General features: G+C 40.1%; 1 protein-coding gene across 1 annotated transcript; it reads left to right on the top strand.

Annotated features, from left to right (window-relative positions):
- Positions 1-4,778: 4,778 nt before the first annotated feature.
- Positions 4,779-15,481, top strand: slc37a4b (solute carrier family 37 member 4b). The gene is made up of 10 exons (XM_037748941.1): positions 4,779-4,932; positions 6,156-6,692; positions 7,872-8,104; positions 10,899-11,145; positions 12,120-12,272; positions 12,361-12,446; positions 13,302-13,415; positions 13,507-13,572; positions 13,672-13,810; positions 14,497-15,481. Exons 2-10 carry the CDS (start codon positions 6,545-6,547, stop codon positions 14,661-14,663), a joined length of 1,353 nt encoding a protein of 450 aa, XP_037604869.1. The 5' UTR covers positions 4,779-4,932; positions 6,156-6,544; the 3' UTR covers positions 14,664-15,481.
- The last annotated feature ends 960 nt before the right edge of the window (positions 15,482-16,441 follow it).

Below are 16,441 nucleotides of genomic sequence, written 5' to 3'. Positions count from 1 at the left end.
GTTGCAGCAGCAGCAGCCGTGTAGATAGTGGATTTTAAAATGCATTTTCTGTTTTGAAAGGAGGAACAAGCTCTGTTTCGGTATAAGAAACCAATTTAAATTTTTAGTTTTTGAATGAGGTGTCTATTTGACCCAAAACCAATAGCCATGGTGGTGAATGGAACGCTTCTTGACACGCATACCTCCAGTTAATCCTTGGTTGCTTGCTTCTTCCGTCTTGCTGAATATATTGCAGTTTCTTTAGCTGTGTTAGTACCTGTTGCAATATTTAGAATCTAGCTTATTATTTTGTGTCGCCTAATTGTGTTATATGTGTGTGTTGGACCTCAGAAAGAAAATGAATTCATATATTTCAGTGGGATCCTGTTATATTTTATGTTTCTATAAGTACTATTTTACACGTAGGCGACTGTAACTTCTCATAGACTGACACCTTCCTTAATCCAAATTGAGATGGAAGGCATTTCCAGCATTTTTATGGGAGTTCCTCAGCTGAAGCAGCTCTGACTTTTAGAGCATCCATCAGCTTATAGAAGTCGTGGCACCTCTTTCCTTTTCTCCGGTCATGGCCACAACAGCTGAAGGCCAAACTTTTTCAGGAAAGTGCGACGCTCGTTAGATCTTCTGGCTTCCCAAGTTGGAAATGTGGTTAGAAAACTACTTGCATGTTTAAAGCACTATGGTTGAGGCAGTTGAGATAACTTTAAGAAGTTTCCTCATCAGTCCTAATGTCTCTTGGGTCTCTTGTTGCCTCCTTATTGACCAGCATATTAATTGTGTATAGCCTACTATATTCTAAAGAACAACCGATGTGTTATTTCATGCAGTGCAGTAAGCTCTCTTTCTCTGTGACTGCTGTCACTCACCAATAATCAATAATCAATGTACTCTGCAGATTACAGAGTAGAGAGAAGTAAAAAGGAATCACCTTGTGTCTTCAAAATGGTACTGTCTCCTTGGGTGGAAAGAAAAAAGTGGGGTCTGGTTCCCTAAATGACATTCACAATAAACAACACTGAAACTAAAATTTGAAGGAACCTACCGTCCACACGTCGGAGTGTAAAACAGAGATAGAAAACCAGCCAACATATCACTGAATTAGTCTTAAGTATGAAATAATTAACTGTATTTACTTTTACCTTGTTGTTTTTTTAATTTGCAGTAGCTATAAACCACCAGATGTACCTTCATCTTCTATCTGATTCACTGGCAGAGCTGGATTTTAACTTGAATATTCCACCAATGTTTCTGCAACATACCACAAAATGGCAAATAAAATAAATTTAAATAAATTAAATAAAAATATTTAAAGATTGAAATATGAAAAAGATTTTATATAAAGATTTCAGACTCTGACTATGCACAACTGAAATCACCAGATCTCTCAGCTGTGACGGGCATAAAGCCTCAAAACTGCTTTCTTCCAGATTATTCACCTGCTCTGTTAAATTACACATGAGAAATAAATCCAGTGATACATGTTCTTCTGTCATGGCTGAATACATCCACTACAAATACCACATTCCTTTAGCTCCATCTGTTGGCTAGAAGAGCATGTGCACATAAGTCACTGTAATAGAAATGGAGAAGAAACAAGACATTAATTAAAAGTACTAACCAAAGTATTTATACAGAGACAAGATCAGAATCCTACTCTCTACATGCACACCAACACAGGTGTTTTAGTAATTGTAGCTGATAAGACCTCTGCTCAGGTTAAAGTTAAGAGGAGTTTTTCTGAGGCCGCTAAACTCCATATACTATGATAAAGGTATGAGGGTGTGGGTGGAGAGCAAGGGGTGTATAGGGCCCATCAGATTGCCAATAATGATCATCTGAAATCAGAGTAATGCAAACATTAGACCATATTGCACACCTGGTTTATTTAACAACCATTTCTTTTAATTTTGCTTCATGAAGTTTGACAAAAACAGATAAGTTGATTTTTTTTTTACAGTTATCTCTTGTCTCGTAAGACAAGACCCTGGAAGATGTTCAACTACGCAGTAAAAAAAACGTAAAATAAAAACCAACAATTGGCATCGTCAAGGTAACGTGATATGTTAATGCAAAGTGCTGTCCCATTCATGTTTCTACCGTTTCAAGCCCTTGCAGTCGCTCCCACTCAACCATGTACCAGGTGACGTCAGTCAAGGCTCTGAGGGATCAGGGCTTAAGGCCTTAGGGGGGGACACTGGGATTAGGCCACTGACTTTAGTCACTTTTCGTGTTTGAACAAATACTCAAAACCTGCTTAGAATTAGTGTGTAGTCTGCAAGGGACACAGGGTGAATGTGAAATATATGCGCTTTATAGTGCTCTCAAAAATGTTCACAACGGAACAAAAAGTAGTGTCCATACTTTAGGATACGTTAGGATGTGACACTACATCTGTCAGTGTCTTTTTTACCTTTGAAGAAGGTCAGTCTAGCTATTTTTCCCTGTTCCAACTCAGTCTTTATGCTAAGCTAAGACATGAGAGATCTATCATCCATCTCATCTGACTCCCGGCAAGACAGCAAATGAGCATATGTCCCAAAATATCGAACCATTCATTTAAGTATGGAGGCAAACATACAGTAGTGTAGCTCTCCCAAAGGTTTTCAGGACTGTTGCCTTAACAACAGCCATTCTGACACTTCCACCGTATTCTACCTTTGCTGCCGCCACTGCCTGACAGAGGTCCAATCTCCTGGGACCGGTTTCAAAAATGTAATTGCCTTAGTTGGATAATACTGTACTGAAGAGGGTTTTTTTCTGGTGGAGCTTTACGTTTGTCCTCTCAGCGTTGTTACCCATCCAACTTCATTAATCCTGCTTTGTGAGACAGGCCCCAGATGTTGTGTTCGAGGACATCCCACTTGTGAGGCCTCACTAACACACAGGAGACTTAGTTTGCCCTTTTCTTGCAGTGATATAAACTTTTAATCGTGGGCTTCGAAGGTGACCTGATACAGCATCGTTCCATCTGGCAATGAAAGGTAAAATGAATCCAACAACCTTGGTTGTCTCCCTGCACAAGCTGTATTGCTAGTTTGACTTAAAAATAAACTTCTAAGTCTGCTATATTCACATACTTTAAAATACTAAATTTCCCCCTTTTCAGTGCATTCATGTGTGCACATACTTTCAGACTATCAGAACAGTAGTTAAAGCAATCAGACATAAACTGACCTTTGACATTTGTTTTCTGGGGTCTAATTATGAGCTTTTCTAACACACAAATCCCATAGCCAGAAAGGGCAATGAAACTATCTTTTTTGAACAACACTCATAACACAATAATGTCTATTAAATACTGGTATGTTGCCAAACTAGATCGTCCTCAAACCTTTGTTAGAGGAAGCAACATTTTTAAAACAGCTTTAAATCTTTAAATCAATCAATAATTTTTTATTTATACAGCACATTTCATACGACAGTCGTAGACTCAATGTGCTTCAAATAAAAACAAAAAATAGGCAAAGATCATATACGACAAAAACAAATAAAATAACATATAGATAAGAATGTATTACATGTACAGTATATAACATATAAGATAAAAAACATATAAGATAAGAAGGTATTACATATATAAAACATATGTAAAAAATATATACGATAAGAAGGTATTACATACATAAAACATATAAAACATATACGATAAGAAGGTTTACATATATAAAACATATAAAAAAACATATACGATATGAAGGTATTACATATATAAAACAAATAAGATAAAAAGGTATTACATATATAAAACATATAAGATAAGAATGTATTACATATATAAAACATATAAGATAAAAAGGTATTACATATATAAAACATATTAAAAAACATATATGATAAGAAGGTATTACATATATAAAACAAATAAAATAAAAAGGTATTACATATATAAAACATATAAGATAAGAATGTATTACATATATAAAACATATAAGATAAAAAGGTATTACATATATAAAACATATTAAAAAACATATATGATAAGAAGGTATTACATATATAAAACATATAAGATAAGAAGGTATTACATTTATCATTAAAAATTGAATAATATCAATTACAATACTGATTCCGAAGTTAAAGTTCTAGCCATTAACCACACACTAAACACAACTAAAAGCTTGAGAAAAAAAAATATGTTTTGAGGCAGAGAATTCCAGAGAGTATAGGCCCATAATGACTAAAGGTAACATTAGCTGATTTTGACTTTATTCTGAGCAGACCTAAGGGATATGTCCTGTGTGTATTCAGTGAGCAGGGCAACAATGCAGGAAGGAGCTAAGCCATTCAAAGATTGAAAAAATAATAATAATGTGTATTTTAAAATCTATTCTTTGTTTTAGTTTAGTTAAAATATGAGTGATGTGTTTAAACCTTTTGGTTTGGGCTTTCAGTCCAATAGGCTGCTTCCTCCAAGCGGACAGAGGAGGGCAGTAGTGAGCACTTAGAGATAAATGTTGAGCTTTTATAACAGATCTATATCAAATTGACCTGACCTATTTATAACAGATCCTAGGCCATGCATGCCGACTTATTCTGCAGGTCCAACTGATTCAGAAACGGTAGTAGACTATAATAACAGCTCCATGTTGGCTGTGTCCTGAGGAATTACACATTTAAAGTCACATCTTTTCAATGGAGTTTGGCTGTATAAGAATTTATTTATTTAATTGGTAAGAGCCTACCAGCAGGCATTTGAATCTGCATGCATGAATGGTAGTGCAACCATAGTGTGTGGGTGCAACCGTGTAGACTCTACACTGTAGACTCTGTAGAGGACATCCTGCAGTGGTTGTCTGGTGTGTTTTCGTGCCCTGGTGGCTGACTGACTGGCTTCAGTGTGTCGCGGTGACGCGCTTCCAAGAGCTGCAGATTTCATGAACGCGCGTCGTCCATTCGCATGGATGGGATCTGCGAGAGGGCTGCGGATGAACGGTAACCGGCTTTAACGGGCATTTCCTCAGTCAGTATGGCAGCGAGGCGGTTAACTGGTGTGTCGGACGGCACCGGGCATCCTTGTGTGTTGTTCTGTGTCGGCATTTGGTTAAAAAAGTAGGCCTGAAGGACACTGGGTCGACCTACACATGAGTTAGCCCCGAGTAACGTTAACTAACGGAGGAGATTTAGTGCTAACGGCAGCAGGAACGGATGTGTTTAGTAGTTTATCAGTCAGTTTATCAGCTGTAATGTTGTTGTGTGCACTGTGTCAGAGTCTAACTCCAGTCAGTGGAAGTGTTTAGTGTGTCTTCTTTGTGCAAAAATGTTCCATATGGTTGGAAAGTGTATTTATTTACCAGTCATTTCAGGTCCTCACACTTTAACTTTTATAATTTCTGACATTAAAGAGCCACCATTGAGTTCCCTGTGGTGCAGGACACCTGATATTATCAGGGTTGCTGACTGGAGACCTCCAAAGAAGATGAGCCAGTTAAAGGAGCATCTTAGTATTTTTATGACCTGTGAAGGATGATGTGCTGTGAGGGGTTCAACTGAGGAGAACATGACTGTTTAATCATGAAGACTCATTCAATGTCTCACTGTCAAGGATCTGATGTGTGTTTTTAGGGATGCACCGAGTCTATCGGTCGATACCGAGTCCCGATCCGATACCGGTTTTTAATCAATAAGCTGTATGCACTCACTGTGTGGAAATGACTGGGATCGTTCTTTTATGTGTAAGGCAACATCAGGCTGGACTTAAATATTGCTTTCCTAACTTTGTAAGACAAAATGTGACAAATAAATACATCGATATAAATTTACTGAATTGATATTTATTATTGAAATAATAAATTGTACACCAAACAACTTGGTAAAAATCTACAAAGTTATCATTTCAAGTGTAAACTTTTTAAATGCAGCAACAAATTTCTCCAAGCTTAAACAGGAATTAAAATGCCAGTATGGTATGTAAACACAGCACTGAATTGAATAGATTGGCCCCATTGTCACCGATACCCAATCCAGCTATTTGAGTCAGTATCGACCCAATATCTGATCCGGTATCGGTATCGGTGCATCCCGAGTTGTGTTCAAACTTAATATTATTAAATTATCTTTTATTTGCCCATTTAACCCATTAAAACTTTGTGCTAAATTTCTCCAATTCTAGAGTGACCACTCCATGTCATGTATTATGTTAATGTGTTCATTTTCAGGGCGGTGTAAGGTTTCCTTCCTCTGTCCTCCCTCCTCCCTTCTACAAGGAGCAGCCTCACAGATAGACAGACGGAGATTCCAGCCTGCAAGAAGAGTGCTGTCAAGAGGATTTCTCCTCATGGAAAAAATTTGATCATTGCTGCCCAGCCAACGCTCCGTCTTGTTTCATATCTCCATCGTCCAAATGCAAAAAAGTAGTTGATAGCGTCAACTTTTTTTTTTTTTTACCAAGAACAGTCCTGGCAACAACGGCCGCTGATAACAGCACAGATCTCAGCTTGATTGGCTACCCAAATACAAGTCTCCACTGAAGAAAAGACTGAGGAAATAATTATTGTTTTTCCTCATCAACCTTGGAGTTGTGCATCTTCTTCCATCAAGTGCAATCATGGGGGCCACTGGCTACGGTTACTACCGTGCAACCATCTTCTTCTGCATGTTCATCGGCTACTCGCTGTACTTCTTTAACAGGAAGACCTTCTCCTTCGTCATGCCCGCTGTGATGGAGGAGATTAAACTGGACAAAGATGACTTGGGTGAGACAGCAGCGTTTTCTTTTCTTTGTTTGTTTGGTTAGAGCGGCAGTAGGCAGAATATTTTTGGCATCATTGGAAAAAAAATCCATAATTCAGCATATTGTAATTCAAGTGTTCTGAGAGAAAACTAGACTTCTGCACCTCCTCATGACTCTGTTTTTAGGCTTTAAAAAATGTAGCCGGGACGGGAGACTTGGGCCAATCACAGGTCATTTCAGAGAGAGAGCGTTCCTATTGGCTGTTTATTCAACGGAGGCAGCTGTCAATCACTTGCAAACTCCGATCAAACGGTCAAACTAGGCAACGCTGATCAAATATGAATCAATATTTTGTTACTGTAATGCCTATTTCTCTCATCAAATGTTTTCAGAAACATCTTGTAGTGTACTGTTTATCTGTAAAATTAGAAAGTTTGCTCCGTCTGGTGGGCGGTGCTTGGTATTTCCTCAACTGATCTCAACATGGCTGCCGGGTCACAAACTTTCTCATTTTAAAGCTAAACAGTACACTACAAGATGTTTCTGAAAACATTTGATGCGATATATAGGCATTACAGTAACAGAATATTGATTCATATTTGATCAGCGCTGCCTAGTTTGACTGTTTGATCGGAGTATGCGAGACAAGAAGGCTCCGGCTCGGCTCTGATTGATTGTTTCCCTCCGGTCTGTGAAATCTTGCAGATGCCATCAGGAACACCGGAGGACACAGAGGCACATGATTTCTTTCAGATTATCTGTCTCATGCACTACTGTCAGGATATAGTGACGTCTTATAAAAATTACTTTTTTAATCATATTTGCTCCAACTTGCCTACTCCGGCTTTAAATAATGTTTCCTTTAGCAATCACTAGGTCTGTAATGAGGCTATGTTTGACCAAAACATTGTGCAATAATGCCTAAATCTGGCTTATTTAGCCTGCACAGTGCAAACGCATTAGCATGCACTGATCACTACTGGACACACATATAAAACTGCTTCCAGTCTGTTCACCCAGTTTTTGATGTTTTGAATTGTCACCTTCACCCCACCTTCTGCCCGCACAGTCACATGAGATGTGTTCATGTCTGTTTAGGCTTGCTGATTTTATAATATTGGCAGTGAAATGACTTGAGTCTCAGTTGTCATCCAACTCTCTGTACATTGCTTTAATAGTAACCCTCATCGTGTCTCTGCAGGTCTGATTACCAGCAGCCAGACCATGGCCTATGCCATCAGTAAGTTCATCAGCGGCGTGCTATCGGATCAGATCAGCGCCCGCTGGCTCTTCTCCATCGGCCTCTTCTTGGTGGGGGGCATCAACGTGGCCTTCTCCTGGTCTTCCACTGTCCCCATGTTCGCACTGCTCTGGTTCATCAACGGCCTGGGCCAAGGCTGCGGCTGGCCGCCGTGTGGGAAAGTGCTGCGCAAGGTAACACCATACCGTCTGCCACCTCATGCAACACAGATCCCTTATTCAGTGTAATGTTGTTCCGAGCCAATGGAAGTCCCACAGGCTGCTCATGATGCCTGCGATTATTCTGGGCAGCCAGTAAAAGAGTGTAACCCCGGAGTGTGGGAACTACCCGCTGCCAGACATATTTGCCGGGTTTCCACCAAAAGTTCCCGGAACTATTAGTCCTGGAAATATTTTTTAAGGAATTGAAAGGTTCCTTCAGCTCACTGTTATCTGCATTTCCACTGAGGTCTAAAGACCTGCGAAAATTAGGCAAATTAGTCCGCTGAAAAACACGTTGGGAAAAAATAAACCGTAGAAAAAAATAATGTTTTGTCTCACTGCGACGACGATATTTACTGCTGCATATATTTACTGATGCACGTTGGATGTAATGAATGTAATGCAGAGGAGGAAAATGAAACTAAGAGCGTCTGTCTCCACAGTAAATAATCTGTTGAATGTTTGATGATTATTTATTTGTGCTTTAGAATGTAACCACCATGAAACAATGAGAAAATAATTTTTCTTTCTCTCGTTTACAGCACTATCATGCTGTCGCCCTTATACTCGGTTTTGACCGAGTCTTGTTTTATGAGTTGGGAGCAGAGCAGAGCCTAACTTTACTTTAAATGTTATCAAACAAAGACAAATGTTTTCCCTTCATCCTAAAATGGTCCTTAATCGATACTAAAGTACTTCCTTGTTTGTGAATGAAGCGGTACAGAAGTTGAAGCAGCGGCGCTGTATGTGTGTTTGATCAATCAGTGATGGTCATCCTTGCAAACTCCACCCCGAAAGTTCCGGTACTTTCAGAAAGTACTACCCCTCAACCAGGTCCTTTTTGGGGGGTAAAAAGGCCCCATAAAATGTCCCCAGAACTTAATTTAGACCCCGGTCCCTGCGGTCGAAACAGTTCCTCAAAAGGTTCTTAGTTCCGGGAAAAGTTCCTGCAGTGGAAACGGAGCTATTGTCTGTGTTTTCTCTCTACTGTGCTGTCAGAGAGAAGGTGCTCCTGTCTGTTGGTTATTAGCAGTATTTGGAAGAACCCTGTCACTTGCTGTCAGACAGTGCTTACCTTTGGTCCAGAGGTAGCATTGCCTGATTTTAGGAGATGTCAGCCTGTGTGCCAGCTGCACGAGACACTGGTCCAAAAGTGGTGATATTGGCAGTGGTGGTACTTTGACGAATTACAGGGTTGCTGAACAATCTGCATTCACAAATAGCTTTTGGATCATAAAGGTCTGGTGACTGGTATGCACTATTGGCAGGACTTTAAAAGCACATACTGTATGCCCTCTGAGCAAACCCCAACACATTCTGCTATTCTGTGCTCTGAGACGACTTGAGGCTCGTGAGAAGCTGCCTTAAAAGTAGCAGTGTTCAAAGGGTGAGGAATAAATAGGCTTTGGCATGTGTTCAGCGCGCCGAAGGGCATCAGATTACAGGAGAAAGTATTTATAGAAGATCCTCCAGTAGATCTTTCCAAAAGAAAAACGACTTTGACCAAAAGGTGTTTTCCTTGTCTCTTAAGAGTTAACATCTTTTAATAGCTCCAAGTCTTCACCAGTTTGCTACAGCTCTGTACTTCCTTTTCCACCGCTGAGTTAACATCCTGACTCACTGTGGATCAGCGTGGTGTTGATTCAGCCTGTAGGCTGACTTAAGTGTTTGCCCAGTTCATTCTCAAGTTACCGGTTACTCCGTTGGGTATGCTGCTCACGGCTGCCTTCAGCTGTTACATCATGAGGGCGTGTGGTTCTGACGCCATGTCTCCAGCAGCAGTAAAATAAAACGAAGAATCTGAACAGTGTTGCGCTGTGGAAAAAGACAGTGCTGGAAATGCCAAAGTCTGTTGATTATTAGGTCAAATATTTGTAATGTTTCTGCTATTTTATCTCTGCCTAAATTTCTTCTGAAAGATAATGAAATGATGTGAATCAGCCAGGGACAGACTGGGATTTGTCAAGTATTTAATACTGTTATTAACATGGGAGTGGGCCAATATGCTTGCTTTATGCAAATGTATGTATATATTTATTATTGGAAATCAATTACCAACACCGAATTATGACAAATATTGTCCAGAAACCCTCACAGGTACTGTATTTAGCATAGAAAATATGCTGAAATCATAACGTGGCAAACTCAAGTCCAACAGGCAACAACAGCTGTCAGTGTGCTGACTTGACTATGACTTGGGTCAGACGTCAAGGGACACATTTTTTTTTTAGTTATTTAACCTCCTTCATTACAAACTAGTATGACATGGTTGTACCAATGGATTCCTTAGGTTTTCTAGTTTCATATGACACTAGTATCTTTACTTTAGCTTTAAAATTGAGCCCACTACAACCTAGACATCTCAAGTTTCATTAATGCATTGCACGCATTGCTCCGATGCCGGTGCTCCTGTCTGTTTTTCCAAACTGGGGGCGTGCCGACAGCCGTCTACTGTAGGTAATACACTGACTATGGATAAGTGCCAATTACAACCCCATTTCAAAACATCTGAAATATGTCTTTAAACATGATTAAACTCAATTATTTACCAGACTTAACTGACTAAACTCAAATATTTACCAGTTCTTACAAGTGTCTCCTGATTGCCAGCAGCTACTAACATCCGTGAAACTGCTAAATGTCTAAATTTTAGATCATGCAAGAGTAAACATACAAAAGCACCCAGTTTTGCCTGTATTGCATTGTAGGATTTTGGAAATGTTGACGATCCTCTGCTTTGTTTTCTCCTGTGTCTCTTTTCCATCAGTGGTTTGAGCCCTCCCAGTTTGGAACATGGTGGTCCGTGATGTCTTGCAGTATGAACCTGGCCGGGAGTCTGGGTCCAATCCTGGCCACCGTGCTCCTGCAGTACTACGACTGGAGGACTATCCTGACTATGTCAGGCATTTTCTGCGCTGCCTTCTCACTTGTTTGCGTGGTGTTTATTAAGAACGAGCCAAAGGACGTGGGTCTGCCCAGCATCGAGGCAGCAGCCAAGAAGGGGTCTAAGGGAGGTGAGTAAAGAGAGGGGTTTGGTGAGCAGGATCACAGTGGCTAGAGAGGCCACTTCCTGTGTATCTGAAGATGGTTTTGTGTGATATTTGTGATTAGTCAAACACCTGTTTGACAAACTTTTGCTAACTGCCACAGTACCAAGTGCCTGTTAAGACTGCAGTGTGTGGAGGTTTATCGGAGCTCACTGGGACACACCCGATTAATGAGGACACCCCATGGCTCGCGCAAGTTCAAACACATGGCTGAATGGAGCTCAAATGCTTCATTGGTTTTATTTAATTTCCACATAATCAACAAATAAGAAGGACTGACCATGCAGCGTTACAGTTCCAATCAGGTGACAGTGAAAAACAAACGGGAGACCAGAACTAGGACTGTGCGGGGCAGACCCTGGTGCAGTAAAGAATTAGAGGTTTTCTAAAAGGGACTCTGGTGCTTGAAAAAAACGCCGCTTTTGTATAAAGAGACCGCCAAAAACAACACAAAATTAAAGTTTCTCATAGTAGCTTTAATTTGGGCTGAAATTATTATTCAGTCGATTGACAGAAAATTAATCTGCAACTACATTCACACAGGAGTAGACTGGACTTGAGGTGTGTTTCCCTGACACAAATGACAACCACTACTTAACCACCTGATTGTGATGGATTATAACTACCTACAGTCACAGCTGTAACCCCCAAACTGTTATCACTTTGCATGTTGAGATAATTACTCCGATCAGGCAGCGGAGGAGGTCATTGATAATGATTCTGATCCTGACATCAATAATGTCCACCCGCATCCCACATGCTGGCAGAGCAGTTAGCACCTCATCAATAACTGCTCGCTAATTTTGTGATTGCATTAAAGTCTCTTTGTTAGTTGAAAAGTAAATCATACGTAACATATATATTTTGTATAGAAGTAATTAAAATAGTTTTATAACCCACACATACCCATTTATGTCCCTGCCTGTACTTGAACTCTCCAGGCAACGGCGACAGCACCCTGAGGGAGTTCCTCCTCTCTCCCTTTCTGTGGGTGTTGTCTCTGGGCTACTTGGTGGTGTTCGGGGTGAAGACAGCCGCCACTGACTGGGGACAGCTGTTCCTCATGCAGGAGAAAGGCCAGACTGTTCTCATGGGTATGCATTTCAATTATCCATCGTTTATCACTGTGTTTCACTTAATCTGACTGGTTATGGTTGCTGACGTCAGCTGTGTTGCCCACAGGCAGTACCTACATGAGTGCCTTGGAGGTGGGAGGTTTTGTGGGCAGCCTTGCAGCAGGCTTAGTCTCCGACAGAGCTGTAGCTCGGGTGAGTAACTGGCGGGGATAAATAATAAACGACTGGGATTATTGAGTAGGGTTCAGTAGGCCGGGGACGATACATCTATCTCCCGATTCGTTACTATCACGATACTTGGGTGCCGATTCGATATGTATTGCGATTTTTAAGTATTGCGATTCGATATTACAATCTATTGCGATTTTTTTGTTAACTTTTTTAACATAAGACCCCGGGAAAAAGTTGAATCATACACTTCTAGGGACTTTTACTATGGAAAATATCTAAATTGATACAGTAAAAATGTGTGATTTTTAGCATGTATGTAGTCAGAGATGTCCTGAAGTCAAATATATCAGTCATTGTCAGGAATTATTTATAATAAAAAAAATCCAGCAACCCAAAAATCAAAGAATAAAGACATTTCCCTCACAAATTAGTGGTATTTCTATCTTTTTAATTTATAAAGGGACATGTAATGTTTTATACTTCTGGTAAATATAATCCAATCAATCTTATTTCCATATATGTATTTTGTATACAGTCCCCTTTGTTAACACCTTATTTTGAAAACCGGACGTAGTCACACATTTATACTTCCGCTAACTTCGCCAGGTCCGTCGTTAGCTCTCCCTTCGGCTCTGTTCTCTTTATACATCCGTGGTCAGCTGCGGCCGGCTGCGGTTTGTTTCGTTTTTTTACGTCACGTTACTTAGACTACAACAATAAAAGTGGTCGTTCAAATGAAGGAAGTATATCGATTCTGGCATTATAAAATCTAATTCACAATCGTCAAAAAAAAAATCCCAATACATAAGTGAATCGATTTTTTTCCCCACCCCTAGGGTTCAGAGTTAAAACCATCCTCTCTTTGACTTCCTCCAGAAAGGCTTGAGCACCCACGGCAACCCTCGCCACGGCCTGCTCCTTTTCATGATGGCCGGAATGTATGTGTCCATGTACCTCTTCAGAGTCACCATCACACCTGAAATCCCAATGGTAATTGCAACTTGAATCTCTTTTATTACTGTATGTATAAAATGCTTGAAATGTTTCACATGTTTCACAAGATCTTATTGTGTTTGCTCAGGAGGCTCCCCTTTGGGTCCAAATCCTTCATCCTGTCTCTGTCCTCATCGGTGTTTCAGAAAAAGAGGTATGCTCAAAAATGTTATGTTTAAAAAAAAAAATGTCTGTTATGAATCTTGGGAAACCTTTTGAGAACACTACCACATTTTGTTATTGTCGCACATAGATCTGGATCCTGTTCCTCGGTGCTCTGTTTGGATTTTCTTCTTACGGACCAATTGCCCTGTTTGGGGTGATAGCCAGCGAAAGTGCTCCTTCAAATTTCTGTGGAACCTCTCATGCTGTTGTAGCTCTGATGGCTAATGGTAAATTCACATCGCCAGCGGAAACATCTGTATCACTTAAAGGGACTCTATGTAAGAATCGGAAATTGCTTGTTAACAGTGACACCTGTGGCCGTTAAGTCAACGACAGTCAGCGTCTTGTTGCTCAAACTACGTAGACGTGAGCGAGCCTTGGTCAAAACAGTGAGGCGACACACACGAGATTGACAGGCATCATGTCGATTAACGTTAGCAACATTAACAGCTAAAACCACAGTATCACTATATATTGCACATGCTTGGCAGTAATATTAGCTTACCAAACGAAGGTCCCTCCATGAATCTATGTTGATCCTAGTGTTAACTTTTACTGCTTCAGCCTCCCGAATGGTCAGAAGGAACAGGGGAGACACCGTAGTTTTGGTCTCCTGGACCGGAGTCGTTAATGTTACTTGCTCCAGAGTTAACCCCCGTCACTTCTCTCAGCAGCAGGGAAACGATCAATCAATCAAACTGCAACTTCCACTGAACATTCACTTAATATTCTCAGAGCTAAACTAACTCAGAAGGTCGCAGGTCTTTATTCTTTAGGTTAGGTTACAACCTGTTCACACATTGATAATAAAAAACTATTTTTATACGTGTAAAAAGTTACATGCAGTCCCTTTAACTGTAGTATTCCAGCATTGATGCATTCATATGACTAAACAAGCTTTCTTTTGTTGCAGTGGGGGCTTTTATGGCGGGTCTTCCCTTCAGCACTATTGCCAAACAACACAACTGGGACACGGCTTTCTGGGTAGCCGAGGTGATAATGGGCATCGCCACCGTTGGCTTCTTTCTGGTGCGCAACATGCGCACCAAAATGGGACGGATCGCGGAGAAACTGGACTAACTTATCTTCCTGGAATGAGCCAACTGTCGACGTCTTGCATTACTTACGGCTCCGTATACAGAATACTGCACATTAATACAACACCAATTTGACCAAACAAAACCAGTCACACAGACTCAGGGAGGGTGTGAGTCATTAAACCACTTTTGTCACACACAATTTCCTCTTATTCAAACACACCAAAATAATAGATGATAATTGTTCATCACAAGCTAACATTTGAACACTTCCACATCCTAGAGGCAGTTTTCATGTCGAGACATTTAACATTCATTACAGCTGTACACTAAAAAGAACATGGACGTGGAAATATGTAAAGGTTTGAGTGGATTTTGTTGAGTGGATGCGTGCTGCTCATTGCCTTCAGTGGAGGTCATCTCTATTTAACTTATTGAATGTTCACTGATGGGCCTGTATATTCTAGACTATTATTTGTCTAGGTATTTGCACAAATGTAGTAGCATGGGTCATGGTCATTTTACTAATACCTCAAGTATTTGTAAAAATGTAATAGGCTCATTATTTCACTGAAATGGAGTTATAGGAGATCATGTTATTTTTATACAGTTGTACGCTACATGATGCAGAATACCATTTTGATGCAGACTTCTTAGAAGCATGTCAGCTTTTATGATCGGGCATGTTTTTAAGGATCGATTAAGATCAGACCTTTGCTGCAGGTGTTTTATCACTGCCACTGTAGTTGCGTACAGAAGTTCCAACACCAGATTGTATACCTTTAACTTTCTCATCTCGAAAATGAGTGACAATCACTGTGATTGTACCATGGACATCTAATAAATGTGAAGTTTACTTTGTTCGGTTTATGTTCATCTGCAAACTGGTAGTATTTAAACTTCCCAAAGCTGGAAGGAGAATGTCTGCTCATGTCTGTAGCCAAAGGATATATGCACATTTTTTCCAAGTCTGTCTTAAAACAATACTTGGGGCGCCTGGTTAGCTCAGTTGGTAGAGCGGGCGCCCATGTAACAAGGCTTGGTCCTGACCATGGCGGCCTGGGTTCGAATCCGGCCTGTGGCCCTTTCCGCATCCACTCTCTCTCTCTCCCCCCTTTCCAAGACTCTATCCACTGTCCTGTCAAATAAAAAATGGAAAATGCCCCCAAAAAAATAACTTAAAAAAAACAAAAATTGCATGCACAGTGGCGTAAGGTAGTTATGACGAGCCCCAGGGCACGCTATTATGACGAGCCCCAGTGCACGCTATTATGACGGGCCCTAGTTCACAATAGTTACTACTTATGAAGCACACACACACACCCTTTGCTACCTTCCCCTCCTGTTTTTTTCTATCGTCTTTTCTCAATGCCACTTTTATGTTTGGAAGCTTGTCAGTCTTGCTCTTGACAGATTTTGTGCCTAAACTAGCTACCGTATATCACATCGTCTCGTCACATGATCAAATAGAGACTTGACATTGGACAACATCAACTTATTACCCAGTAATCATCATTGCATAACTGTGTATGACAAAAACACCAATGAAAATAAGAAATTCTTATTTACTTTTTTGTGAAGTAGTTCATGTTTACAGGCGTACCTTGCACCTATGTTTTTTGAATTGCAATTGGTCTATAAGAGCTTTACGGTATTTGGGAATACATTTTTGACACAGTTCCTTTTTTATTGTTAGTTGTATAAATATTTTTTGTAATAGTTTATTTATAGTTTATGTAGAATAAGCATAGCTATATTTTTTGTTTTAAATTGATACTGACTATTCTACAAAAAAACAACAACATGAAATCATGATGGAGA

This window comes from Sebastes umbrosus, chromosome 17, assembly GCF_015220745.1.
Source record: "Sebastes umbrosus isolate fSebUmb1 chromosome 17, fSebUmb1.pri, whole genome shotgun sequence".
NCBI lineage: Eukaryota > Metazoa > Chordata > Actinopteri > Perciformes > Sebastidae > Sebastes > Sebastes umbrosus.
This window is presented reverse-complemented; position numbering and strand designations above follow the sequence as displayed.

Coding starts and splice junctions, on each gene's coding strand:
- slc37a4b (XM_037748941.1), top strand. CDS start 6,545: ATGGGGGCCACTGGCTACGGTTACTACCGTGCAACCATCTTCTTCTGC. Junction 13,416..13,506: donor TCACACCTGAAATCCCAATG/GTAATTGCAACT, acceptor GTGTTTGCTCAG/GAGGCTCCCCTTTGGGTCCA. Junction 13,573..13,671: donor TCGGTGTTTCAGAAAAAGAG/GTATGCTCAAAA, acceptor TGTCGCACATAG/ATCTGGATCCTGTTCCTCGG.